Below are 27,102 nucleotides of genomic sequence, written 5' to 3' on the forward strand. Positions count from 1 at the left end.
CGGGCGTGGTGGCACATGCTTATAATCCCTATGCTTGGGAGGCAGAGACAGGTTCGAAGCCAGCCACGCAAGCTGGCTTAAGAGACGCTGTTTCCAAATAAAAAAAATGTAAAAATAGGTCTGGGAGTGTAGCCCGGAGGTAGAAGGGCTTCCAGGAACCCCAGTACCACCAAAATATATATATATATATATATATCTCGTTTATTTCTTTTTTTTTTTTCAGTACTGGGGATGGAACCCAGGGGCATTCTACCTCCGAGCTATACCCCCAGCCCTATTTTTTTATTCTTTATTTTGAAACAAGGTCTCATTAAGATCCAGAAGGCCTCACTAGCCGAGGCTGTCCGTGAACCACTCCTGTCTCAGCCTCCCAAATGTGTGGATTATAAGCATGTGCCAGCATGCCCAGCAACAAGTGTTTATTTCAAAGTTACCATTAATGGTATATTTGTTGCTTAATTTTTCTAGGTGTTCCATAAATGGGATGAAGGGATATAACAGGTTAGTGAGCGTTCATGGCTCTGGAGTTCAGTACAGTGCATGGTGCATCTGAACTCCATGGTCCTTTTTCTTTTTGGAGGTGCTGGGATCGAACTCAGGACTTCACACATGCTAGGCACGCGCACCACCGCTGAGCCACATCCCAGCCCTGAACTCAGTAGTTCTAAAGACCTAGGCCGGCCAGGACAGCCTGTGCTCCCTCTAGTCCACCCTCTCTGCCCCTCCCGTCCCAGCCCCGCTTGCCTGGCCTTCTCCTCCAGGAAGGTGTAGGGTTTCTGAGGAAGGCCCTGTCGCAGAGCGGTACCCTCTGGTGTGGGGGACCTGCGGGAGCCATCCCCAGGGGAACTGACTACCTCCTTTCCTGGGCTCAGGCTCTGCACAGACACCTTGGCGAGCTCAGGAGGGGGCTCGGGGGCTGGGGGCTCAGGTGCTGGGGGTGCAGACACAAAGGAAGTCACCATATACAGGGGAGTAGAGGAGGACACTGGTTTAACCCCTTGAGGGGTGGAGGCAGGGGTTCCAGCATCAGGGATGGAAGACTTGGGCTCCCTTGGGGAGGCCTGGGCACTGGGTAGGGTGGGCCCTGCTTTCTGGGTGGCCTGCAGGCCCCTGTGCTTTCGTGGCGGCGTTGCGGGTGGTGGACCCACAGCCTTGAGTGATGACAAGGCCTGGCTGGGGGGCGTCGGGGGAGATGAGGGGCTGGGAGCCTCTGATGGGGATGCTGGGGGGGCAGGAGCTGGGGTCAGAGCCAGTGAGGTAGGAGAGTCTTGAGGCTGGGCCCTAGCTGGCCCTGAGGTAACAGGGGTGTCTTGGTGAGCAGCAGATGGCCAAGCTGAAGGATCTACAAGGAGAGAAAGAAAATCATCACCACGGACCCTGGGAGCAGAGCTACGGGGAGAGGACCTGAACTCAGGCTTCCCTTCCGCCTCTCACTGCCCCTGGCCCGTCCACTGACCTTGAGCGCCCCTGAGGAGGACCTTCTCAGAAGGGTTGCTGAAGGGGCCCTGGCCAGCGCGGTTGGCACAGGCCACGCGGAACCTCACGGTGACACCAATGGGCAGGTGCGTCACGTTGTAGTAACAGTCGGGGATGCCTGAGCTCACAGGGTGCCAGGTAGACTCCCCTGTGGGCAGCATGGGGGAGGGCTGAGGCCACGGAAGAGATGGCCCCAGCTCCTAATGTTGTCTGTGAAGGGCTGGGGGGATCCCCTCTGTCCAGGGAAGATGGTGCCTTCCCACTCTCCCCCACTTACCACCTCCTCCCTCGCCACCCCGCCCTGGCCTCTCACCGTCAACCCGCCGCTCCAGCGTGTACGTGCAAGGTGCCTGGCTGTCTCCTGGCTTCCACAGCACCAGTGCTGTGTCCTGGTAGGTCTGGGGCACCTCAGGAGGGGCTAGCTTTCCTGGGACACCTGGTAAGAGGAAGGGGGGTCAGTCTAGTGATGCCCCTGCAAACGGTCCATGGAGTCCTGCCCCCACTACCCCATTGGCCCTGCCCCAGGCTCACGGGCCACAGCCACGGTGCAGGAACTGGTGATGCTGCCTAGGACGTTGGTGGCTGAGCACTCATAAAGCCCAGAGTGCCGCTTGGCCGCTCGGGGGATGCTCAGCAGTTGCCTTCCATCTTTGCAGGCCACGATGACCACCGAGGGCTCTGACCGCAGAGACTGCTTGTCTGGGGGCAGAGAGGAGCAGGAGGAGCTGCTGAGTGAAACAGCGCATGTCCAGGCCCCCCTCGCCCCAGTCTTCCCCGCACCACGTTCATCCCAAGGCCTCAGCCTCTCCTGTCCCCTACACTTAGAGCGACTTGCTGCCCCCATAATCTCCCTACCTTTCATCCAGGAGATGCGGGGTGCAGGGCAGGCGGCTGGCAGGCAGAGCAGGGTGGCTGCCTCCCCCTCCAGCAGCACCTGGTCCTTGAGTTTGATGTGGAAGACGGGGGGAAAGTCTAGAGGGAGAGGGAAGACAGCCATCTGTGCTTAGGACCCTGGCCGTTCACTGGGGAGGGGTGGGTTCCTGTGGACCTTGGAACCCTGCCCACGGGAGCAGAGGGAAAGGTTGTCTCTTCCAAGGCAGAGGTGGGGAGTGAAACCTCCTCTGGGGCGAGCGAGCTCACCCCGGGGCCTGGGCACGTGTACACTATCTTTTCCTTGCACTGATTATTGAAGATGCTTGCTTTATAACCTCACATTTGCAAATCACTTAGAGCAGGGTCTGACATTGAGTAAGTGCTCTGCAAGCATTTGGCAGACAAAATCAAAATAAACAAATATTGAAAAACGGTAAGATCTGCAATGCCTACTCCCTCTGGGCACCCTAGGACAAGTGAGAAGAGAAGGGAAAGGAGGCAGTGACCTGTGCTGGGACTGGACACAGACTGCGATCAGAATGTGCAGTCTCAGAGATCTGAAATCAACACAGACCAAGGGCACAGCCCGGACCGGGCCAGCCTCCTGCCCCTCTTCCCAGCTGGGGTCTGGGAGAGGCTCCTAGACTTTCCACATACTACTTCAGGTCAAATAACTGGGGAGAGCTTTTGGAAGGGCAAGAGACGGTATCTACATGACCTTGGGTAAGGAATTTGCCCTCTTACAAGCTCCATTTCTTATCTGTAAATTGAGGAAAACATACCAAGCTCAAAAGGTTGCTGTGAGAAATTAAGAGGCATTTATGAAGTGTTTAACTTAGCACAGGGGGAGGGAAGGAGAGAGGAAAAGGAGAGGTGCTGGGGAATGAAATTGTCAAATTACGTTTGTGGTATACAAATATGTAACAATGAGTCCCACTATTATGTAGAGTCATAATGCACCAGGAAAAAAAAAATAGAAAGAAGTCCAAAAATCAGAAATAGAAAATAAAGTGCTTAGCATGTGCCTGGCATGTAATAAGTGCTCATGAACATTAGCTCTCCTTGTGGGTGTTGTTAGTATCTCAATAATATGCCCTGCAGAGAAGCCGGGAGCAGAACCCAGGAAAGCAGGCTGTTTCAGCAAAGCAGAGAAGGGGCTTCACCACTGGCTGGCGGCCTTGCCTGGGTGGGGCAGGGCTGGGGCCAGGATATTTGCCCCAGTCCAGCTGGCCTGTGGCTCCTTAGTGCCCCGGGAACTTGAGTTTCTGATTCCTGGACTGGCCCTTTAAAACACTCCCAGTGTGGTTCTGGCCATGGGAGATGGTTTGTTTTTTATTTAGTTTTCCACACAGGCAAAGAACTGAAGAGAGAGACAGCTGCTGCCTGTCTGAAGCACCAGGAGGAAGTGTGAGTGGGACTGAGCTGGGCAGGAGAGGGATACTCAGGGGGAGAGGATGGTCCTGACAGCAGCATGTCCCCACACTGTTACCCCTTTGTTCCCCCAAAAGGGGCCCCTCAGGTACCTCCAGGCCAAGTAAGGGCATGGAGCAGGGAAAGGGGAGAGGCCAGGAGGAGAGGTGAAAGGTGACCTGGGCCTAGCTCTGCCCATTCCCGCGGGGCCAGCTCTATGGAGGACACAGGACAGGCTTCTTCCTGCAGAGGATGAGGTTAGGGGTTGCTGCTTGGCAGGAAATCACTGCACAAACAAAACCAGCAGTGAGAGGCCCAGGTGGAAAGGGATCAGCTGTCCCCAGGCCCCTCTGCTGGGTATTTCCCTTCTTTCCCCGTTTTCTGCCCTCCCCACCAGCTGGCCACCCTCCCTCCCTCCTTTTCACTCACTGGGCCCCGCAGCCCTGGCTAGATGCAGGATGGCTGGAGCCCTCCTGAGCAGCTTCAGCGGGCACCTGGTGGGCGGGTGGCTTATGCAGAGGGAGTGCACAGCCTTGGTTGGTGGTTGGCTCCTATCTCTCCTGCTGCCTTGGAAACTCCGGCCTCCCAAAGCCTTGCTTGTACACCTTGCATTAGCCCCTTTTCTAGGCAGGGAGACCCTAGGTAGAGAATGTCTCCCTCCCTGCAGATATCCAGTGATATCCCAGAGCCCCTTCCCTTAGCAAAGAGCCCCTAAGACTGCTTTTCTGTGTCCAGATGTGCCTTCTGTGGGGGGGTCAGGGGGCCAAGGAGGGGGCAGCCAATTGATAGGTCTGTAAAGAAAGGAACTGGGAGACAAAGTGCATCTTTGGGTGCGCAATCTAGTTCACACACTTGAATGGAGCCATGGGAGCAGAGGAGCGTGACCAGGCTCCAAAGGATACCCAGACAGATACCTTCTAGGGTATCCCATGAGCGATGAGATCAGACAAAGCAAAGCCTAAGTGTGCTGTCTTCCTCTGGGCCCTGGCTGCAGAGGGTCCTGCAGTCCAACTCTGGCTGCTCCACTTACTGAATCTGCCACTTGGACAAGCTACTTAACATCACACCACTAAGCCTGTTTCCTCACCTGTAAAATAGGATGATGACGATAATTGTTTCTAAACAATGCCGCGGCATTGAGCGAGACAGTGGTTGTAAAGTGTTTAATAGGACACTTGGCCTTGCTAATTAATGGCAGCTGCTGCTATGATTCTCCTTGTTTTCCTGGGCTGGTCCCCTTCCACTGCTGCCCAGGCTTCTCAAGGTGGCCCACCTCCCACCCGGCGAGGTACTCACCCAGCAGGCCTTTCTTACCTGACTCACTGGGCACATACTGGTGACCCAAGTCCTCTTGGACACTGGCAGAGAGGTTGGGCTGTGACAAGCCCTTGTCCTTCTTCAGCCGTGAGAGGCCCCACCGGAGCCGGCTTCGGCTTTCCCCTGGAGCTGCACAGACCCAGCCGTGAGCGTTTGCACATCCGGGCTCAGTGGGCTCCCGCCTCCGTGCAACCCTCACCCCAGAGTGGTACAGAAGAGTATCCAGCTGCACCCTAATGCCCTGCTCCCAGCCCGGCCCCTGCCTCTCAGCCTCCTCCCCCCTGCACTGCCAACCCCACCCTCAAGGCCTCACCAACTCCGCAGCTTCTTCCTGGTCAGCCTCCCAGACTATCCCCCGCCCCCTCCTCCAGTGCACCCCGCGGTCCTCCCCTCTCTGCACCTGAGGATCCCGACCCCGCGCTGGCCTCAGAGCCCAGAGACTCCGCAGAAGGCGTGCTGGCGCCGGCCTGAGCGGCCAGCTGGTTGTGCGGAACACCGAGGCGTCGCAGACTCTCCCCTTCCGACGTGGCCCTGCGGAGCCGCCCGAACAGCGGCGTGCTGCGGCCCGAGGCGCCCCCGGAGTCCTCACTACTGCCGCTGCGCTGGAGCCGGCTGGACAGTCGCTCCAGCGTGGAGCTGAGCCTCCTGCGCACCGCCACCACCGGGGAGCCCCGCGCCGAGCTGCCGCCCTCCGAGCTCTCCCCGTCCGCACCGCGGGCCTCCCAGGCCGGGTGGCGCTGCGACGGCGGGGTCCGCCGCAGCCTCTGGGACAGCGACAGTGAGAGGCGGCGGACCAGGCCCGGCTCCCCGACGGCGCGCAGGTCCTGCACGGAGCGCGAGCGCTCGGGCCGCCGCACCAGCTCCAGCGGGGTTCCCGCCGGGCTGGGCCGGTACATGCCGTCCTCCTCCTCGGCCCCGCGGAAGGGGCCGCGCTCCTCCGAGCGCGAGCGGCTCAGCAGCCGCAGCCCCCGCGCCAGGGGCGACTCGCGGCTGCGCTTGAACTTCGCCTCGAACACGGCCTCGGACTCGAGGTTCTCGATGCTGCTGCTGAGGCTGCTGCCCGGCCTGGGGGGCACCGCGGGGACCCGGGCTTTCTCGGCTGGCACTGGGGGGGCCCTGACCGAGGGCAGGCGCTTCTCAGGGACCCCTGGGGGCGGGGAGGCCACTCTGGCAAACACGGCCGCGTGGGGCTTGGGCTCTGCCGGGGGCGCGGCGGGGCCCTGCGGGGGCTGGGCATGGCCGGACAGCTGGAGCGACTGCATGATCTGGGCATAGGGCGTGAGGGGCATGGCTGGGGTTGGCAGAGCTACGGGGGCCTGTGCCGGCTTGGAGGCTCGGACCGGTTCTGGCGTGGGCTCCCGGGCCTTCTCTGGGGCGGGCTGGGATGCGGAGGGCTGGGGGGAGTCATTGGCTATGGCGGCCTGAGGTTCCGCAGACTTGGTGATACTGGGTTTGGGGGCGCTGGGGCGCGCGGGGCTGGGCGGCTGGGCCTCGCTGAGGGCAGACAGGGAGGGAGACTCCTGCAGCCTGCGGGCCCCGAGTCTGGCTACCGGGATCTCTAGGGGCGCCCCTGCGCGGCGGTGTCGACCCCGGGGCTCTGCCTCGCCCTGCGAGAAGCTGCTGCTTTTTTGCAGGCCCCGCGTCTCGGGTGGGAGCTGGTGGCGGGGCGCTGCCTCGCTGGAGGCAGCCCGCGCCATGCGGGGGTCCCGCGCACGGCCCCCCAGGCTCTCCAGCAGGGGGCCCCTGAGGCCGCTGACTTTGCCATCCTCAGCAGCGGCGCCCCGCAGCAGCCGCTGGCGCAGGGCCTGCAGCCTCTGGGCGTACTCGCCCTCACCCAGGCCTCCCCGGGTCAGGCGGTTGGCGCCCGGGCTGGGGCTCCTGCGCTGCGGCAGCTCCACAGAGGCTGCCTTGTGCAGTCCCCGGCCCGACTCCCGCTGCCCAGCCCGGGGCAGGGCGCTCTCGGCAGAGCTGCCTCTGCGGAGCTCTCCCCGCTTAGCAGTGGGTTCAGCGGAGGGCTCCGGGCCTGGAGAGGGGAGGGCCTGGGGGCTGGGGGCTTCCTGGTCCTGAGAGGGAGCCCTTCCCTGCTCTTGCCAGTCCATGGCGGTGACAGCCCCAGCCTCCGGGGTCCCCAGGGCCTCGTCCTCAGTGGGAATGTCCGTGAGGGACACCCGGGAGCCAGAGAACTCCGGCTGCAGGGGGCGGGGCACGGAGGGCAGCTCCTCCAGCTCTTCCTCTTCAGAGTCCGAGGAGGACGACAGCTCCCCGATTGGGGGGGATCTTCTGGGCATGGCTACCCACACCCGCTCTGGGGGTGCCCGCAGCAGCTCCGGAATGGGGCGCAGCACCAGGTGGCACTTGTAGCTGATCTGGGAGCGCTGGAGATAGGGTGCTAGAGTCAGACCTGAAGGACCCCCAGGCAGGATTGGCTCCCCAGGCCCTGGGGAAGGAGGCCTCCAGCAGGCAGAGGGGCAACGGGCAGAGGGGGAACTGGGAATGGAGACAAGGAAAAGCAGGAACAGAAAAAGAGGCAGGAGGAAGCATCGTGGAAAAAAGGTCCAGAGCGAGGAAATGAAGTTGGGAAGGACAGAGACAGGGCAGAGCCAAGCTCACCTGCCACCTCCGACGGGACAGGAAGAGCTTCAGGTGATCTGTGCTCACCTCTGCGCCCTTGGCCTGTGTCTGCAAGCCAGGAAAAAGGGCATGAGGGACAGTCCTCTGTCAACCTAGACCCCCAAGGTTTGGCAACGGAGCAGCAAATCCACTGGAAGGGAGCTCTGAAGCGGCAGCATCAAGGCTGCACTCAGGGTCCTCTTCCCCTTGGAGATGTCAAGACAACTCCCACAGCCAAGGTACACACCTGTGGACAACCTCCCTGAACCTGCGGGGAGGCACAGAACACACGTGGTTCCCAGGGTGGCTTCTGAACTGACACCAGGGTTCGGGGCCCTCTAGGTACACTGGCTACCTGAAGAGGCCTGTGGTCATAGGCCCCTGGCCGGTCCCCAGCTTCTCATCTGTCTCCATATAAGGCCAACACCCAGACCATGGTGGTCCAGACTCCAGATGGCAGGCACTTCCCTCAGCCGCCCCCAGTTCTCTCTTCCTGAGCTGGAGTCTGCTCTGAGGAGGCTCTGACTTCTAGCACTGCTAGCAGAATGACCTCTGTCTCCAACTGACCCAGCACAGGGGCTCAATGTAGTCTATTCAGGTGTTCTTTCTGGACTCTGCTGCTGCACCCCCACCCCTGGGTCTGGCATTGTGCCCAGGAGTGCTGGGGTTTGAAGAGGAATGAGAACCCTGTTGTGTGGGGCTCATAAGGAGAGACTGAGCCTGCCAGGCCACCCACCCACCCACCAAAGGATGTGGGAACTACTGCAGGACAGAGATGGACACACAGAAGTGAGAAAGACCAGAGCTGAGCTTGAGTGGCAGGGAGACCCTCAAGAGGATCCCCAGGGTGGAGGGTGCTCAGTGTCTATACCTGGAGTCCAGGATGCCCCACCTCCACCACTGACTTGGACCTCAGTTTCCTTATTAACAGAATAGAATAAAACCTTCCTTAAGGAGCTATTATGAGGCTAATAGGTCATTTGTATTTAAAATGCATATCATAGTTACTGCACATGGTAGATGCTCAAAAATGGAGCAGTTAATAACGTCCTCTCCCTCCACCTCTTGAGCCACCACCTGATGGGGCTAGACTCACTTTGAACCAAGGATGTTCTAGGGTCTCCTCTGCAGTGGGTCTCCTACAAAAGAATGAAGATTAAGTAGAGATTTATCATTCATTCATTCAGATGGTCAGTCAATAATGTTTGAGAAATGGGGGACTGTACAGGGCCGAGGCAGTGGCACGCAGGGTTTGTACTCACAGCTGATCCTGCACCAGCACTTTGATGAGGAAGCCCCGGGCCTCTCTGCTCAGGCTCAGGAATGTGTTCTCTTCAAAGGCCACATTGTAGTTTCGGATGTTCATCAGTGTTGTCCGATCATTTTCCCCAACAAAGGGGGAGATGCCAGTCAGACTGCAGGGGTGGAGAGGGCTGTGGTGAGGTAGGCAGGGCCTGGGGCTGAGGCTAAGCAAGACCGGGGAGCACAGGAGCAGGGGCAGGTGGAGGCCCCAGGTTGTGGTGGCAGGTCAGGCAGATCAGACACAAAGCCAAGCGTTCAGACTCTTGCCTGTCCAGCCCTGACCCCCGGCCCCTGGAGGTGGGGTTCTGCCTTGGGACCTGGTTGCTTTAGAGAGCCAGTTTTGTGCCAGTGAGGTGAGGCATCTGTGTGAAGGGGATGTGCCCACCTGAGCCCCCCCTTCCAGTTCATGTTCCTATGACTACCTGCTGATATGGCGCTGAGCCCGCACTGGCCTCAAGGCCCAGTGCGCCCACCTCTTTTGGAAAGGGGTGTGATGGTGGCCGGAGCTTGGACATGCAGATCAGACATCTATGTTCATGCACATGAGGCCGTGTAGGAAGGAGCAGGGGGTTGTGGGAGAGGAGGGATGAGCTGGGGCCCTGCGAATGTTAGCCGACTGCAGAGGGGCCCTTACCAGAGGAAGCCGATGACGCCCACGGGCCTGTGGGAAGGGAGAGTGGACAGGTGAGAGGAAGGCCCACCTCCTGCAGGAAGTGAGCAGTACTCTGTGGCCACGAATCTGAAAGACACCTTTCCTGCCTGGGAACACTACCCTAGACAAACGGACACAGGAGTGGCTTCTCCAGGGAGGACCTGGACCCCAGGGCCTCCATCCTGGACAAGTGTCATGGAAGAGCAGGCCTAGGAAGCCCAGAGAGGCCTGGGCACTGAAGGAGCCTTTCCTGTCTCAGCTGGGAGGCCCCGCCCCCAGAGGGACCAGCAGGGCTGAGGCCTCTTGATTGTATCAGCCCTGATTGAAGAGCAGGATGGCAAAGGCAGGAGGCCCTGGGAGTGTGGCCACCAGCCAAGGGCCAGAGGGAGGCCGGGCTTGTAATCTCCTCTTTGCTAGTGAGCGCGTCCCCGGATGCAGCCCACCCGGTCCCGAGCTTGCCAGCATTACCAGATATCCGTGACTCCAGACACAGGGCTCTGGTTGACAATCTCAGGTGCCACAAACTCAGGTGTGCCATACTGGCAGTACTGGGGCTCTCCTGGAGTCAGCTCTTGGGCATTCCCAAAGTCACAGATGCGCACCTGCTCCTCACCCCCGGCGCCATCCCACACCAGCAGGTTCTCAGGCTACAAGACACAAGCAGAGTGTAGGAGCCAGATGAAGAAGCAACCCGACCTCTGGCCCCACAGGGACCGCCGGCGCTCCCCTGCCCACCTCACCTTGACATCAAGGTGCAGCACGTGGCTCTGGTGCAGGTAGCATATCCCCTCTAGCACCTGCCGCATATAGGCCCGGATCTGTGGAAACAGGGGGCCCAGAGTGTATGGGGCAAGGGTGGGAATCTGTGATCCCTACCAAGGCTGTGGCAAGAGGTCGGGCCATGCCTGGGGAGCGGCCTGTAGACGGCTCACGGAGGGAGCGGAACACTGGTTTGGGGTTACTAAGACCTAGGACCATGATGTGCATCTATCTGCACAGGTTGGGCACAGTGTAATCACAGTGGACAGACGTTTACATTATAATAAATAGAACTGTGCTGTGTACAGAACACCCAGCCGTACATGGCAGGATGGCAGTGAGATCAATAGAGTCTAGGCGGGGCTCCTTCTGGGACACATGCTTGGAGAATGTGTATGTGAGGAAGACTGAGAAACAGAGTTAGGGGTTGTAGTGGGTCTGTTGAGATTAGAGGGGACAGTGAAAGTCCCACATAGATGGTGATGGGGGCTCACAGGTGGGGGATTCTGCTGCCTGCCTCTCAACACTCTCCCCTGGCACCCTTAGTGTCCCAGGGGTGGGCACAGATGGCATGCAGGGGGCCCACCCCCCATTCTCAGAGCTCAGAGGGGTGAGGCTGGTGCTTGACCTGGCCCCTGCCACCCACTGCCCTCACCTCAGACTCACACACGGTCGGCTTCCTGGCCATTCTCTCCAACAGCTCCTCTGTGCACCTAGGTCCCTGATCAAGGACAACAGTGGCCAGTGCCGACTCCTGGCCCGGCCCCAGAGCTCAGCTCAGCACAGCTGACACCAGCTGGACTGGCCTCCCCCTCCCCATCACCTGGGTGCACAGATCGGACAGCCCCGCTGGAACGTGCACTCGACGCCAGGTCTCGGGCAAGTCGCTTGCCCGCTCTGAGCCTAGGTCCCCTTGGGTGTAAAATGGGGACAAGCTCCCTCTCCTGCCTGCCCCATGGAGTATTTATGGGGATCAAATCTAGCAGAAGCTTGTTGACTGTGGAAGGAATGTCTTGACTCACTTGACAATGATCCAGAGGCCTATGACATGGAATCATTTGTCATTCTGTTGAAGTTTAGATTTGAACAACATAGCCCAGGAGGCTGGTATGCAGGTCCTGGTCACCCTGCTACAGGAGGACCAGGCGGCCACCCAGCATCTTTAGCTCCTGTGCCTTTATTTATCCATAGGTTTCATGGAAGGGTAAGAGCTGTTCTTTATGAAAACAGCCCCCAAGTAAAACTGGTATTGGTACACGTCTGAAATGGGGTCCTTTCAAATGTGCAGAGAGTGTCCTGCATTTTTTTTTTCCTTTTGTACTTGGGATTGAACATGGGGTATTCTACCTCTGAGCTATACCCCCCACCACAGCCTTTTTTTCTTTTTAAACAGATCTCGCTAATTTTCTGAGGTGGCCTTGAACCTGTGATCTTCCTGTTTCAGCCTCCTAAGTACTAAGATTATAAGCATTTACTACCATGTCTGGCTCTCTGTACTACATTTTGTGATTTTAAAAAAAAAAGGAAAGGACATTTTCTACCTGTGTGACCTCAGATCACTTATCTAACCTCTTCCATACTTGCTTTGCCATCCATAAAAAATGATGATAAAATTCCATAAAATACGTGAGGGTTAAATATTTAGATTAGAATTTGTAAAACTCACAGAACACTCAGCCACACAGACACACACACACAGACACACACACAGACACACACACACATATGTTAGATGTTATGTAAGTCTAAGCTAAAAAAACGTTGGTTTTCACAGAAGTTCTCTGGACTTATCCCTCCCAATCATCACGGGGCCCACTTTATAGAGTACAACTTGTTGCCAACTGGCTGTTACAAGGACCAGCAATTCAGGCATGGGTGCCCTCCACTCCCCAACCTGTCCTAGGATACAGCTCAGTGACAATGACCAGTCCCCGGCGCCTCTCGAAGGCCTCGTGGAAGTAGAGGATGCAATCGTGCTGAAGCCGCGCCAGCAGCCGGGCCTCCCGCCACGCCGATGCCTTGGGCTTGGCCTGGCTGGGGATGAACTTGGCCGCAAACTCCAGGCCGGAGCTCCGCTCCACCACACGCCGCAGGTAGGAGAAGGCGCCCCTGGGTGACACAGGAGGGTGAGAAGACTCAGTGGTCGCTGCATCCCTGGTCCTGGACTCTCTAGCCCTCAGACCTAGCTGCCTGCCCTGGCCCCCACCACTGGCTCCTCCTGGCCCCACACCTGCCGATCTCCTGATGGATGTCATAAAAGTCACTGAGTCTCCTTCCTCGATTTTCTTCATCATCTCCGATGCCCTCGACCTCCATAGCTGTCTGAGCTGGGGAGGAGATAGATGTCCTGGAGTTAGATGAGGAGGGCAAAGTAGAGACTGGGATGGGCAGGGATGGAGACAGGAGAGAAGCAAGAATGTTGGGGCCCAAGGTGGGGCGCCGGGGCCGGAGGATGCTGTGGTCAGGAGTGAAGGGCCTGGCAGGGGGCTCCTATCACATTCCTGGAAGTGGGCACTTCCTTGGCCCTTCTCTCCAGGGACTCTGGCCCACCTGAGTGCACGGCCAACTCTGCCTTGCAGGAGACTTCGCCCGCCAGGTTCCGGGCAATGCAGGTGTACACGCCTCCGTCCTGGGCCCCCGTGCTGAGCACCACCAGGGAGCACTCGTTCTCCTCATACACGAAGCTCACATGGCTGCTCTCCGACAGCAGCACCTCGTCCTGCAGAAGTGAGTTTCACGTCCAACCTGGGCCTGGCCTCCCCTCCCCCTGTGACCTAGCTTCATCTCATTTGAGGGCCAGAAGCCTGTCTCCCAGAGGCCCCACTCCTGTCTCCACCCAAGGGCAGCAGCATCTCCACGCCAGAAGCCCAGAATCAGCTTCTCCCTTAGCTCCTAAAAACCCTGCACACCTCAGCTAGTCCCTGATTCCTCCTCCTAAACACACTCTGCCCCGGCTTCCTGCTCCCAAGGCCTCCCCAGACCTCCTGTGCCCCCAGAAAACCCCTTCTCCACCTCCCAGGTTCCCGACCCCTGCTGCAGCCTGCAGCACCCTCTGACCTTGTACCAGGTGATGTCTGGCAGCGGTTTCCCCTCAACCACCACAGCAAAGCGAGCGGTCTCCCCGGCCCCCACCTCGACGTCCTCCATGATGGACTCAAACCGAGGGGCCTCTGGAAGGGCAGGGGCAGGAGAGGGCAAGGGAAAGAGCGGATGTCACAAGGTCCTGCCTCCCCAGCCCCCCTCCTGATCCCTCACAGCAGCCGGTTGGTCAGAACACCAGGCCGGGCCTCCAGCCCAGTCATCCCTCTGGGCACCGGAGTTCCTCGCCTGGACCCAGCACTCTCCCTGTAAATTCAAATGTGATGCTCTCCAAATCACGGAAAACTTGCCACAGGTGCAGTGCAAGATTGCTTCCTTTGACCTTCAGTGTTCGTTCGTCAGCTTTGAAATTAGATGATTTTCACACACAAAAGAAATCTGGATCTCCTGTCTCTTGAAAAACCGGGCCTGGCCATCCTGGGCCTCCTCCCTCCTGCTCTAACCAGCAGGCGAGGCACAGCTCAATGCTGCCCCCTGTGGGCGGTCGTCTTGGTTGTCATGGTCCCACACACAGGCTCATCAATGACATTGCCTTATAATACACTGGCTTGGCAGGGCTAGGCATGCAGTCTACCAGGAACCACATCCCCAGCCCTTTCTGTTTTTATTTTGAGACAGGCTCTCACTAAGTTTCCCAGGATGGGCCCGAACTTATGGTCCTCCTACTTCAGTTTCTCGAGTAGCTGGGACTTCATTATGTGCCGCCACACCCAACCACATTGCCTTTATCTTGAAGTTTCTCTCTCTGAATCTTATTTAAATGTTTAGGAGGCCTTCTATAATCTAAAAGAAGGAAAAATGAACAAACAAGAAAACCCCAGCCCAAACTGGACAATCTAGAAGCTAACTCACAGCTTAGTTTTCCCACAAGAGGCCATGATTTTATTCTTTTTTTTTTTTTTTTTTTTTGGTGGTGCTATTGAACCCAGGGACAATCTACCTCTGACATATACCCCCCAGCATTATTTTGTTGTATTTTTTTATTATGAAACAGCGTCTTGCTGGGTTAATGAGAGTCTCACTACTTGTTGAGGCTGTCTTCAAATCTATGATCCTCCTGTCTCAGCCTCGCAAGCACTGGGATTACAGGCATGCACCACCACACCTGGCCCATGGCTTTATTCTTCACACATATCATGTGGCTGTATTATTCCCTGCAAAGCAGCTTCTAATTCTCACAATGGAATTAAACATATTTTTGCAATGTCCTATTGCAGGTGCTCTGGTCGTAAGCCTGTTTGAGGGTTTGGGCTTTAAAAGGGAGTGGAAGTGATCAGACCCCCAGAGAAGAGCAGGGTGGTCAGGTCCAAACACCACCCATCATAGGGACCCACATGGCTCTGGCAGCAGGGGAGGCTGTCCTGGGAGGGGGGAGGATACTTGGTGTGACAGAGGTGGAGGGAGGGAGGCCACCATTCCACGGGGCCGAGTGGAAGGGCCGTGTCGTGCAAACCCCAGGCCCATTTTAGCCCTGGCTGGCTGGGACAGGGCTCCCGCATTCACTGCGCTGGGCAGCCTGGGTTACAGGGCTTCTGGGGCCAGGGCCTCCCTAAGCTCCATGCCAAGGCTGTATTCGGAAAGGAAGATGAATCTAGCAGATGGCACAGGCCAGGAGCAAAGCCGTGACTGAGAAGTGCTGGGGGTGTGGGGGTGGGGCGCTGGGCAAGGTGCAAGACTTATCAATGAGCGCTCGAGGGCCCTGGGGAGCTGTGGCCCCCGCCTCATCCACCATCCGCACCTCCAGGCCCAGAGGTTTCCCCTCTCGCCCCCTCCAACAGCCATGTCGCACCACTTCAAGGATGCCTTCCCTCCCCCGCCCCTAGGAACCTGGGCCCAGGCTGCTGGGGGCGGGGCGGTCTATGAAGGTCAAAGCACTGGAAGGTTTCAAGTAAAAGTCAATGATTGCTTCAAAGCACCAGAAAATGTCCATTTGCCCATAGAATGCCTGTGCTAACTAAAATGTCACTTTCTTTGCTTTTGGCTGGAATTGTATCTACTCAGCAGGTAATGCGCTGCTCAGCTCCTGTGGATCTAAAATCCGGAGTGGCAGTTACAGATGTCTGGAGTTAATTAACAAACTGGAAAACAAAACAATTACTACTTAATGCGTGCTACGGCTTGAGAGGCTACATCCTTAAAGAAGAAATTATGAAAAGGGCCTCTGCTGCACAGGCTGGGGGCTTTGTCAAATAGGCTGTGCAAAAGGGTGGTCAGGAGCCTCCGAGGCAGGTGATAGGCTAGTTTATGGGCTTTTGTTTGTTATATCAACTCAGTCTCCCTATGCCTGTTACAGCTGAGGTACTATTTCCTATTGGGTTTAGTACAGGAGCTAGGGACCCTCATGGGCTGTGGAGTCGGCCATCCACTCTTGACCCCAGCTCCTGTACTTACCAGGTTGTGTGACCTCTAAGGTTACTTACAACACTCTGAGCCTCAGCTTCCTTATCTATAAGATGGGGACAACAACCCACCCCATCTCACGAGGTTGACGCACAAATTAAGTAAGGTGATACACATAAAATGCTAAACACTCACCCTGGCACGTCCTAGGATAACTATCCCATTAGTGTTACTACTGCCAGTATTTCCGATGCTGATATTATACTGCTTTAGACGGACAGGCCTGAGCGGGAGGACATGGCCTGGGTCCCCAGCCATGGTGGATGGGTATGTGCTCCTGGAGTGTGCTCAGAGGAAGGGAGGGGAGGAAGGCCACTGTCACCCACCTGCCAGCTCCAGTGTAACCGAGCAGGCCTGTGTGCCATGGCGGTTGCGGGCGGTGCAGGTGAGGGACCCCACGTCCCGACGGTTCACCCGGCAGATCCGAAGACAGTACTGGTCATCATCGGGCTGGCTCAGCTCATATACACCTGCCCGTGCCTCCAGGAGGGCCCCTCGGCAGCTGGGGACACACAACAAGGCCATCCCGCCAGGCCACGCCTGGGCTGAGCTGCCACACGTGGGGAGTGGGGAGCAAGGCGACCTACCTCCTCCAGACGACTTGGGCCTCCACGTGGTTGAAGGTGACAGTGACCCTGGCAGGCTGCCCCTCTACCACATACACGATGTCCGGTTTGTCCAGCACGGCGGGCGCCTCCTCTAGGGGCGGGCCTGGGAGGGGGGGAGCACAGCTCGGTGCTGGGCTGATGCCGGGCCTCAGCCCCCATCGCTCCTCTCACCCCCAAATGACGCCTGAGTTCCAGCTTTACAGGAAGCTGAGGGTCAGAGAGGTCTAGACTTTTGTCTAGGGAACACAGCCGGGAGGCTGTCTGACCCCAAAGCCTTTGTCCCCTGTACCCAGCGGCCACAGATGGGCTGGGGTCCTGCCCAGCCATGCTGTCCCTGTTGTGATGGGAACAAGATCAGAGCTCTAGCCTCCACCACAGGCACCCACCCACCGCAGAGCGCCCCACTCACCATGCTCCAGCAGCTGCACAGGCTCGGAGGGGGGAGAGGGCTTGCTGCTGCTCTTGCCCGTGGTGCTGAGGACCCGGAAGATGTGCTGCAGTCCCTTCCGCAGCCCCGTGGCCGCCCACCTGGGCTCACGCAGCCCCGTGACCAGCGCCATCCACTGGTCCGAGCCCAGCACCTGGTGCTGCACGGTGTACGTCAGGGCGTCGGGGTCTGGAGGGGAGGCAGCTGCTAGAGGCCGCTGTTGCTGGGGCGGCGCCATGCCTCCCAGGCAGCTTGCTCAGGACCTTGGCACTCATCGCTAGTCTGCTCTGAGCATGTGCCTCGGTTTCCCCTGCTGCTTTCTGCCCACCTCCTGCCCTGGCCAGCCTTAAAGCCAACGAGTTGCCAGTTCCAGGCTTGGAGGGAGCTGACCTCGTCCCCCACTTGCTACCTGAGGTGAAGACACTGACACAAAAGAGCGGCAAGAGGTCCTGGGCTGGGAGGACGTCCCCAGCATCATGGCCCAGGCACCGGTTCCTCTGAAAAAAGGGAGGGCACAAGGTGGTGCCCCATACCTCCTCCTGAGCAGGGCCAGGGTCTCATCAGCCGTGAAGAAAAGCCAGCGAAGGCACTCCGCCCCACTCCCCGCACTCCATCCACTCCTCCCCCGCCCCGCCATTCTCTCGAGGACCTGGCTGCCTTGCTGTCTCACCTGATCCTGCCCCATCCACCACCACCCCCATCTCCACCCAAAGCCCTGCGTGGCCCTGACCCACCGATGGCCATATCAAGACTCCTGGGGGGGTTCCATGTGAGGGTGACCATCCTTCCTGTCACGGCTACCACCTGCGGGGCGCCATCCGGGGGGCCTGGAACCACATCTGAAAGCCACAGGTCAGGGTCTGTGGGTCCTTTAGGGGCCAACAGCTCTACACAATCACTTTGTGTTGGGGCAGGAAGGCTGAGGACCAGGGCTCGGCCACAGGGACAGGGGCAAGGGCAGACTGTCCCCCAGGGAACTGGGGAGAAGCTGGTGTGGGGGGCAGTGCCAGGGGTCAGGCTGCGGATGTGGGGCAGCGACAGGGGCCCCGCCTCACCTGTGACGTAGAGGTGGGCATAGCAGGCAGCTTTGCCTAGCTTGTTGGCGATGACGCTCTTGTAGACACCAGCGTGCTGAGGCCCCACGGCTGGGAACACCAGGCGATGTACATCCCTGTCTGGTGGAGGAGGGAAACGGCACAGGGGCTAAGCCAGGAGGATGCTTTGAGGAGTGGGCCCGTGCCACCCACTGCAGGGAGGAGGCAGTGGGTCGTGCCTGTCACAGCCAAGCTGCAGCCCCGGCCTCCTGCTGCTCTTCCAGTACTCCTTCCCATGCCTCACCTTCTGAGGTCCCTGCCCATTGATGGTCATCTCCTCACTTTCAAAGGGTCAATGTCTCCAGGTCAAAGTTTTTTTTTTTTTTTTTTTTGGTGGTACTGGGGTTCCTGGAAGCCCTTCTACCTCCGGGCTACACTCCCAGACCTCTTTTTACATTTGTTTATATTTGGAAACAGGGTCTCCTAAGCCAGCGCGCGCGGCTGGCTTCGAACCTGCGCGATCCTCCTGTCTCTGCCTCCCAAGTGCGGGGATTACAAGCGTGCGCCACCACGCCCGGCTCCAGGTCAAAGTTTTGACGAGGCTTCCCCTGGCTCTTCCCCTGCCCCCCCTCTTCCCATCACCATGGCAGCGGCCCTGCCTTCCATCTCCAGCAGAGCCCCAGGGAAGCCCCCTTGTCCTAACCTGCCTCCATGTCTTGATCCTCACAGATCATCAGCTCCCTGAAGAAGACACAGGAGTTCCATCTCCAGGCCTTGGCTCACAAACTCCCTCCCTTCTGGGAGGTTTTCCTCTCGCCTAAGGCTCCCTTCTCCTTCAAGGCTCAGTTTGTCAGTGCAGCCCATGAAGCCTGCCCTGCCATGTGCTAGGTCCCTCTCCTGCCAACCCATTGCTGAGCACCCAATGCTGGGTACCAGGCCCATAATGATTTGGGGGTACTCCCTCTTTTTCTTTTTTTTTTAACAGACTGGGAATTGAACCGGGAGGGGGGGTTCTACCCTTGAGATATACCCCCAGCTGTTTTTATTTTTTATTTTGAAATGAGGTCTAAGTAACTGTGTGCTGGCCTCGAACCTGCAAATCTCCTGTCTCAGCCTCAAAAGTACTGGAATTAGAGGTGTGCACCATAGCGCCTGGCTCAGAGATACTTCCATGAGCCATAGAGGTTCAACCTGTCCCTTTAGAGACAGGTTTTTTTTTTTTTTTTTTTTTCCAGTACTGGGGCTGGAACCCAGGGGCATTCTACCTCTGAGCTACACCCCCAGCCCTATTTTTTATTCTTTATTTTGAAACAGGGTCTCACTGAGTTGCAAAGGGCCTCCCTAAGTAGCTGAGGCTGTCCACGAACTCGGATCCTCCTGTCTCAGCCTCCCAAATGCTAGAATTACAAGTGTGTACCACCACGCCCGGCTTTTTGTTTAGTTTTGCTTGTCCAGAACCTAATGCCTGTATGCAGTAAGCCAAACACATGTTACAAGTTCTAATAAGAGTTGCCTGCTCTGTGCCCAGCCTGTGCCAGAGATTTGATATGCTTTTTCCTTACTCTTAATACTTTCAACAACTCTCCAAAATCATTCCTATTTACCAAGGAGATCAGAGACATTAATTGACTTGTCCAAGGTCATACGGCTCATAAATGACAGAAGGCACGGCTTGAACTTAGCTCCATCTCATCCCAAAGCTCTTTCCTGACACGCTGCTCCCTGGATGATAAGGAGGCTGTCTCTGAAAAGAGGAGACCTGCACTGTCCTCCTTTGCATCAGGGATGTCCCCAACACCCCTCCCTTCCCCGAGCAGTTATCTCTGCCTAGAACAGTCGCCACTCATTTATCTCCGCTGATACTATTTATATGGGAGCGAAGCCAGAGGCTGACAGTGGCCCCAGATCCAGGCAGAAGCAAAGACGCCAGCTCTGATACTGACACAGACATCCACCCGGGGGCTTGAAGCAAATGGGGGACAGGGAGGCCTGGGGCTGAGCGATGACAGCCGGTGGGGGGGCTGAGAGACAAGGGCAGAGCTGTAATGGGCTGAGGATCGTTAGGTGACCAGGAACATCTTTGAGGAGATGGGCACCAGTAAGGCAGTACCTTGCTCCCCTTAGAGCAAGGCCCTGTATCCTTCCAAGCCTCAGTTTCCCCATTTGTAAACATCTGACTTACTGGCCTGGGGCAATTAAGATCATTCACATCAGGTCTTTGGCACTCAGAAAGCATTTAAGGAGAACTTGGCCATTCGCAGATGCAGGAGAGGACCATCAAAGGTGACAGTATGGGCACAAGTTAAGGGAGGCAGGGGGACCACACGTGAGGCTCAGACCCCTTCAAGGATGGAGTGGAGGCGCCCCCTTGGGGACCTAGCCCAGGCTGGAGGACACCTGCCCACACACATCCCTCTGTGATCCCCCCCCCCCATCCTTCTGCCACACTTGCTATTTAACAACTCAGGACCAGGCATCGTTTCCTGCCAGACACCGCTCACCCCGCGCCCTCCCACTGAAATTTCGCAGGAAGTACGGACAGCACTGTTTTATCAACAGTGCTGAGAATGGCAGCAAACAGCAGCAATTGCAGCAAGATTTAGCATTTATCGACCACCTGCTGTCTGCCAGGCACTGCTCTCAGCTCTGATTTAGCTCTTGTAGCAACCTGACATCGATGAGGAAACCAAGGTGTAGACGGTGCCATAACCTGCTCACAGTCCCAGTGCTGTCTGCCTGTCCATCGAGTGCTAACAGAGCCATCGAGGCAGGACTCAGCAGAGGGTGCAGAGTGGGCTCAAGAAGGGACACATGAGCTCACAGCTCCTGGGGCTAGCCCCGTAGCCTCCCCCAGGCTACAAAGGGAGGCCAGGGAGAAGGGAGGGTGCTAAGCTATGGGGGTGCTGCAAGGGCCAGCCCCAGGGCTGGACACATACACTGTGTCATGCGCCGGTCATCACTGCTCTGGATGCGGTGGCCATTGTGGAACCAGCTGATGGTGGGGTAGGGCAGGCCGGTCACCTGGCACTCCAGCATGGCCTCCTTGGCCAGGCCCACCTCCAGGTCCTGCAGCGGCCTCAGGAAATCGGGAATGGACAGGCGCTCCAGGTCACCCTGCTCCGGCTCCTCGGGGATGGAAGGCATCTTCTCCAGCTTTGAGCTGTAAGAACCACACGGCTGCCCAAGGCTGCTGGGCTGCGCCTCCCAGCACAGGACGGGGACCCCTTAGAGGCAGGGCTGGCAGCAGCTGGGGCACCAGGCAGTACCTGGGGCCTGAGGCAGCTGTCCGAGGCTCCTCCACGTATAGCTGGGCTGAGCAGTGGGCCTGGCCATGGGTGTTGGCTGCACTGACCACATACAGCCCCTCGTCTTCACTGCCCACGTGGGCAATGGACAGCGAGTGTAGCCCTCCCTCCTGCCGCAGCTGCAGGTTCCCACTCTCCTCCACGGGGCGGCCTGGGGGAGGGGGCGGGAGAGCAGAGCAGGTGCAGCGAGGGTCCTGACCTCTGGGTTCACCCCACCCCGGCCAGGGCCCTCGGCCATCTCCCAACACCTGCGGGGTGGGGTGGGGGTCATACCAAAATGTGTCCAGGTAACAGAGGGTGGTGGGGTGCCACTGATCTTGCAGTCAAAGCGGGCAGCGCGGCCCTCGAGCACCTCCACGTCTTCAAGCAGCCGGGTGAACAGAGGCGCCAGCGAGGGCCGCACGGTCAGCCGGGCGCTGCAGGTCAGTTCATCTGGAGGGGAGGAGGCAGGGGAGCCATGGAGGCAGAGGTAGCCCACCTCACAGGTCCTGCCCAGCCTGGGCGAGCCTGGGTAGAACCCTGCAGATGCTCTGAGCAGGGCGGGACAGAATCTATAGACCAGGCCTTCTCAGGAGAGTGGAGATCACAAGGATGGGTGGCAGGCTGCCATGTGGGCTGGGGACTCCATAAAAGCTCAGGCCTGGCCCAGTCTCCCCCTTACCTCACCCTGCCCACCTAGAATGGAGTGCAGCCCAGTCCTCAGAAGGTTCTAGAAACCAAGCCACTGCCCCCCACTCACAGAACTCTCCCGTCATCCCACCCTCCCTCCCACCTGCCCCACACCCTGAGCAGATGTCCTTTGGCCCCACTCGACTCTCAGAAAAGTCTTCAGGAGGAGCTAACAGTCCTTACTCTGGCCCTGTGCCTCTTCCTGCTTAGTGAGCCCCTGCGGCTTCGCTTATCACCCACAGCCTGGCCAGGCAGGTGCCGTCCTCTCTGCTCTTCACACGAGGCCAGAGATGTCGTCAATAGTAACAACAGCTGGCATGTGTCAGGCACCTCCGTTGCCAGGCCCTGGGCTTCAGTCGTTACATAGAGTACCTCTCTGATCCTGCCCATCCCCCTGCGAAGGTACTGCATGATTCCATTTTACAGACGGACAGCTCAGGAAGAGGAGGTCGCTTATGCAAAGTTAAACTTGCAGGGCAAGAAGGGGAGTGCAAGCCCGGGTTTGTCTGCTAGCTCTCAGTGGACACAGAAACAGCACTTTCAGGTGCCAGGTGCTGCTCTAAGTACTCAGTGCTTGGAGGCTGGGGTCCTGTATTAGTTTTGCCATGTTCCCCCCCAGGAGATGGGGTGCTGTTTTCTAGACTTCCCCAGAGGGGATGGAGGCCTGTTTCTAGACATCTTATTCTTCCCCCAGGTCTCTTACCTCTGGTCCCGCCCTGCAGGTCTCAGGCACCCAGGGCAGCCCTAGGGCCTGAGCGAGTAGTTACCTTTGGCCGTGCTGAGCTTGCAGGTATAGACGCCGCTGTCGTCCTCGTGGACAGAGGTGAGCAGCAGCTTGCATTTGCGGCCATCAAAATGCATCTTACACTTAAGCAGCGCGGGCTGCAGCAGGCGGCCGCGGCACAGCCAGTCCACTTCCACGTCGGCGGGGCCCGCCACCAGGCACTCAAACAGCGCCATCTCACCGGCCCCCACGTCCACGTCCTGCAGGGGGGCCAGCACGGCCAGGGACCGGCTTTCAGGGTGTGCTGGGGGAAGGCAGCCACAGGGGGCACACACAGAGCAGAGACACACAGGGCAAGGGAGACAGACACACATACCCACACACAGAGAGACAGACAGACACAGAGAGAGAGATGCGTTTTGTTCCTCCGGAGACACGGAAAGCCCGCCCACCCAGCCAGGACAGCAAAGAGCTCCTAGACCTGGCTCAGAGATGGCAACCCAGGCTGGCCCGCGGAGGGAATACTCAGGAGAGGCAAGAGGGAATTGAGGGAGGGGAGCCGAGCGGACCCTGTGGTGGCAGTGACGGCGGCGGCGGCAGAAAAGAAAACACGGCACACCAGCTGGGTATAAACTGGGCTTTATTTGAGCTAAGAAACAGTGTTTCCAAATACCACCACCCCCACTAATAGCCCCACTCCTGTGCCAAGGCCGGCTAACTCCCTGGTTCCCAGACAGAGCCGGCCCCCCGCTCTGACTGTGCGTGAGGCTCCCCTGCTGGGCCCTACTCCACCAGGGCCAGGGCTCGGCTGAGGCCTCTGGCTTTTGGTCCCTTGCGGACTAGGAAGTTGTGCCACTGAAACCCACTTCTGGAATGATCAGCGCCCTACTCCCTCCCAGGGAGCCCCTGTCTGCAGCCCCTGCCCTTTGGGGCCTTCCATCCTGTGGATGCCACATCCTGTCCTCTCTCTCATCACCTCACCCTGCCCCAGTCAAAGGCATCCTTCCCTGACTGTCACAGACGCACAGACAGAGACAGACAGACAGACAGTGGCCCATAGCAGCGTAGCACATGCACTGGCTTAGTGCTCCCCGTAGGGAGAGTCTGGGAGGGCTCAAGCCCCTCATGGCCACCCCTTCCCAGCACTTGGTCCATCTGGGGGCCTCCTGGCCTGCACAGCCATGTGTCCACTTGGGAGGGAGAGTCCCTGGGGCCCCTGGGCTGCCCCAGGGTGCTGCATGGGCTGGGGAGGGAAGGGGAGGCTGGGATGGGTTCCGGGCGGTGCCGGCTGGGTCTGTGGGCAGGAGGCAGTGAAACACAGCGAGGTCCAAGAGGTGCCTGAGACAGGGGCGCGGCTCGGAGGGCAGCGGGGGGAGCACAGGCGGCCCCCTGAGCTCACTCGCCTGTGTACAGACAAAAACCTCAGTCAGCAAGCGGCAGGTTAGTGCGGCACGCGCACACACACACACACGCACAGGCACGCAGACCTGGCTAGGGCGCTTCTGGGAAAGGAGCTATCTCTACATCTCCAGGGGGCGCTACTGCTCTGGTGCCCCCACTGTCAGCCCTGGGTGGGAGCACCAATGGCTGGCCAGAGGTGGGGTCCCTGGGGTTCCTGGGCAGGCAGAGACCCTGGGCAACCAGGAGAGCGGCATTCACAGGCATCAGGAGCACCCCAAAGCCCCCCATGGGATGTTGGGAGGAGTCCCAAAGAAAGAGAAGCACCAAGATGTGAGTGAACACAGAGAAGCAAAGCAGAGCCAGGCCCTGGAGAAAAAGGAGCAGCTGGGGAAGGAGCGCTGGAGGATTCCGAGACCAAAGAGGTAGCAGCCACAGGAACAAGAGGGACCAGGGAGGGTGTGTGTGGCAGGTGAGGCCTGGCAGAGGGACCACGACTGTGGAGGTCTGGGCTCCAGGCGGTGCCCAGGTGGGTCTGGGGAAGCTCCCAGAGCTCTTCTCTGCCAGGCTGGAAGGGATGGAGCCTGGTGGGACAGAGGGCTGACGGCTGGTGAGGAGCAGAGGAGAGCTCCTAATCTTGAGCCATCACTGGGAGGGGAAGATGGAGGCAGGGCACGTGGGGGTAAAAGAGCCCGACCTTATTATCCCCACTGCTCAGGAGGCCCTGGCCTTATGCTCCCCACTCTGGAGCCCAGCCCCCTCCACATTTCAGGGCTCGGCTCATCCCTGCAATGCTCCATGCCCGTCACCCCAAGGGTCCCTCCGAACGGGTCCAGATCCAGACTCTCCCCACTACCACCTCTCAACCACAAGATGTTCTGCCTACAGTGAGATGCGAAGAGAGGAAAAGGGGCGAGAGGAGAGTGGGAGGGGGATGATTACAGGGGCACAAAGGCTCAGAAGAGCTGGGAGGGCCAGCTGCGGGAAGCAGGGTCTGTGGCTGACATCAGGGGCTGGCGTGAAGGAGCCTGGGGAAGGCGGCTGTGTAGCAAGCTGAGTGTGGGTCAATCTGCTGTGTATCCTTGGGCAAGACACTCTGGGCCTCAGTGTCCGCAACTACAGTATAAGCAGCCAGACTGGGGGACCGCTGTGGTCCTTTCAGTGTGACATTCTACAGCTGAGGTTCTGTGAGAGCTATCTGGAGATGGGGACCAGGGCCACGTGGGGGGCTCATGGGAGTGTGAGGCTCTCACCTCGAACCTCCAGGCGGGCCTCGCACTGCCGAGCGCCATACTCGTTGACTGCTTTGCAGGTGTAGAAGCCGGCATCGCCCCGCTCAGCAGCCAGGATCCGCAGCCGGCACAGCCCGCCCTCGGCCTCCTCTGCGAAACGCCGCTGGTCTGGGCGCACGGGCTGGCGGTTTCTCAGCCTGACAGAGGGGCAAGAGCTCAGTCCCAGAGCCCAGGTCCTGACCTGCATATGCAGCGAAGTGGGACTGCAGAGCCACGCAGGCCTTCTCCCCTAACCTGTCCCTGGGCAGCCCTGGGGTGCCAGGGGTAAGTTTTCATCCCGATATCATCATTCTGCCCCCTCCAAGAATATCCAGACCACCTCGCCCTCCTGGATTGATTCCAGGGTCTCTTGCATGCCAGGCAAGTGGTCTGCCATGGAGCCAAATTCCCCAGTCCTTTTTATTTTTTATTTTGAGACAAGGTCTGACTAAATTTCCCAGGCTGGCCTCAAGCTTGCAATTCTCCTGCCTCAGCCTCCCAAGTGACTGAGATTACACCATGACTGGCTTATGTAGTTCTTAATAGTCCTTAGATTTCCCCATGTCTTATTTTTATCTACAGCAGAAAAATAGCTTTACCATTTCCCAAAATGGATACAAAAGAACTCTCTCTTTTTTTTTTTAATTACAGTGGGGACCACACAATTAAAAATGAAAGACAGAACCCAAACTAAGAAGAAAAAAAAAAAACATTCTGAGTAATGGATGCTCCAGGCACCTGGGACAGCAAGAGCTGCATTCAACTCTGGGCTATGGGCATCTCAGAAACAAATTGTCGTGAGTGAGCCCAGCATAAGGGGGGCAAAGAAAGGGTCCCAAAAGTCACCCTGCCGTCAACTGACGGGGTATAGGTGGGCAGCCTGTTCTAGGGGTATGTGGGTCCCTGGCCAACTATCCCAATGGGGCAGACCTGAAACCATTCAGTCCTCAAATCCCTCCCCAGAACGAGAAACCCTAAATGCAGCCTGCGGCACCGTGGCAAGGTGTCAGGTGCTGAGGGAGGGTACCACTGGGTCTGCGCCTCTAAGGCTCCACTCCCTTCCCCCAAGCCAGCTCAGCGGGACCAGCCTGGTGGGAGGTGGTGCAAGTGGTGGCTACTCACCAGGAGACCACAGGCTTGGGCTCCCCCTGCACACGGATGCTCATGATGACATCTTGGCCTTCTCTTACTGACTGGTCCATGAGTGAGACCTGGAAAGGGAGCCCAAAGTGTCAGAGGTGACAGGGCATGGCGCTGGCTCCTGGGGGCTGGGGGATCTGGGATGGTGGTCTCGTCCATGCCAGTGTGACTGAGGCTGGCTCTGGGTAAGAATGGCCAATGGGGAAAGTTTCACATCTTGCTGGAGCCAAAGCCTGGCCCCAAGAACAAGGGACACACAAAGGAACAGGAGTCCAGAGGGGCTTGGTGCCAGCCTCAGAGATCAGACCTTGAAGATGGGGGGCGCCTTGGAGCCAGTGTCGGAAGAACGGCGGTTCTGGCTGGGACTGAGCTTCATGGTGGGGGTTCGGGGCCAGGTCTCTCCAGGCTCTGGAAACTCCTCTGGGGGGCTCAGGTACTCCTCGTCAGAGGTGATGGGGCTGCTGAAAGGGGATGTGGACCCGCCTGGAGGAGAGACAGAGAGGATGCCAGGGGAAGGAGGAGACAGAGGCCAGAGCTGGGTGGCTGGATGGGGTGTCACGGAATCTAGGAGTTGAGGCCGCTCCTGCAGGGCCTGCCCTGTTGTACTCTGTTCATGGCTTGTGTCATT

At 58.3% G+C, this 27,102-nt stretch overlaps 1 protein-coding gene across 4 annotated transcripts in view; it reads right to left on the minus strand.

Moving 5' to 3' along the window:
* SPEG (striated muscle enriched protein kinase) overlaps positions 1 to 27,102 on the minus strand; it is a gene marked incomplete at both ends in the record, with an annotated part of 56,021 nt that overhangs the window by 2,977 nt on the left and 25,942 nt on the right. For all 4 annotated transcript variants that reach the window (XM_080689063.1, XM_080689062.1, XM_080689061.1 and 1 more), the window contains 30 exons: positions 745 to 1,342; positions 1,457 to 1,624; positions 1,790 to 1,912; positions 2,008 to 2,175; positions 2,332 to 2,448; positions 5,074 to 5,205; positions 5,477 to 7,451; positions 7,687 to 7,755; positions 8,783 to 8,825; positions 8,949 to 9,101; positions 9,623 to 9,649; positions 10,109 to 10,287; positions 10,381 to 10,458; positions 11,055 to 11,112; positions 12,308 to 12,508; positions 12,630 to 12,726; positions 12,950 to 13,118; positions 13,457 to 13,569; positions 16,225 to 16,400; positions 16,486 to 16,609; positions 16,916 to 17,122; positions 17,668 to 17,772; positions 17,989 to 18,108; positions 20,904 to 21,127; positions 21,234 to 21,423; positions 21,546 to 21,704; positions 22,709 to 22,969; positions 25,317 to 25,492; positions 26,457 to 26,545; positions 26,782 to 26,957. In XM_080689063.1, the coding sequence (XP_080545189.1) occupies positions 745 to 1,342; positions 1,457 to 1,624; positions 1,790 to 1,912; positions 2,008 to 2,175; positions 2,332 to 2,448; positions 5,074 to 5,205; positions 5,477 to 7,451; positions 7,687 to 7,755; positions 8,783 to 8,825; positions 8,949 to 9,101; positions 9,623 to 9,649; positions 10,109 to 10,287; positions 10,381 to 10,458; positions 11,055 to 11,112; positions 12,308 to 12,508; positions 12,630 to 12,726; positions 12,950 to 13,118; positions 13,457 to 13,569; positions 16,225 to 16,400; positions 16,486 to 16,609; positions 16,916 to 17,122; positions 17,668 to 17,772; positions 17,989 to 18,108; positions 20,904 to 21,127; positions 21,234 to 21,423; positions 21,546 to 21,704; positions 22,709 to 22,969; positions 25,317 to 25,492; positions 26,457 to 26,545; positions 26,782 to 26,957 (6,475 nt within the window). The remainder of the gene's footprint in view (positions 1 to 744; positions 1,343 to 1,456; positions 1,625 to 1,789; positions 1,913 to 2,007; positions 2,176 to 2,331; positions 2,449 to 5,073; positions 5,206 to 5,476; positions 7,452 to 7,686; positions 7,756 to 8,782; positions 8,826 to 8,948; positions 9,102 to 9,622; positions 9,650 to 10,108; positions 10,288 to 10,380; positions 10,459 to 11,054; positions 11,113 to 12,307; positions 12,509 to 12,629; positions 12,727 to 12,949; positions 13,119 to 13,456; positions 13,570 to 16,224; positions 16,401 to 16,485; positions 16,610 to 16,915; positions 17,123 to 17,667; positions 17,773 to 17,988; positions 18,109 to 20,903; positions 21,128 to 21,233; positions 21,424 to 21,545; positions 21,705 to 22,708; positions 22,970 to 25,316; positions 25,493 to 26,456; positions 26,546 to 26,781; positions 26,958 to 27,102) is intronic.

This window comes from Muscardinus avellanarius, assembly GCF_963383645.1.
Source record: "Muscardinus avellanarius genome assembly, chromosome: 2".
Classification (NCBI taxonomy): domain Eukaryota; kingdom Metazoa; phylum Chordata; class Mammalia; order Rodentia; family Gliridae; genus Muscardinus; species Muscardinus avellanarius.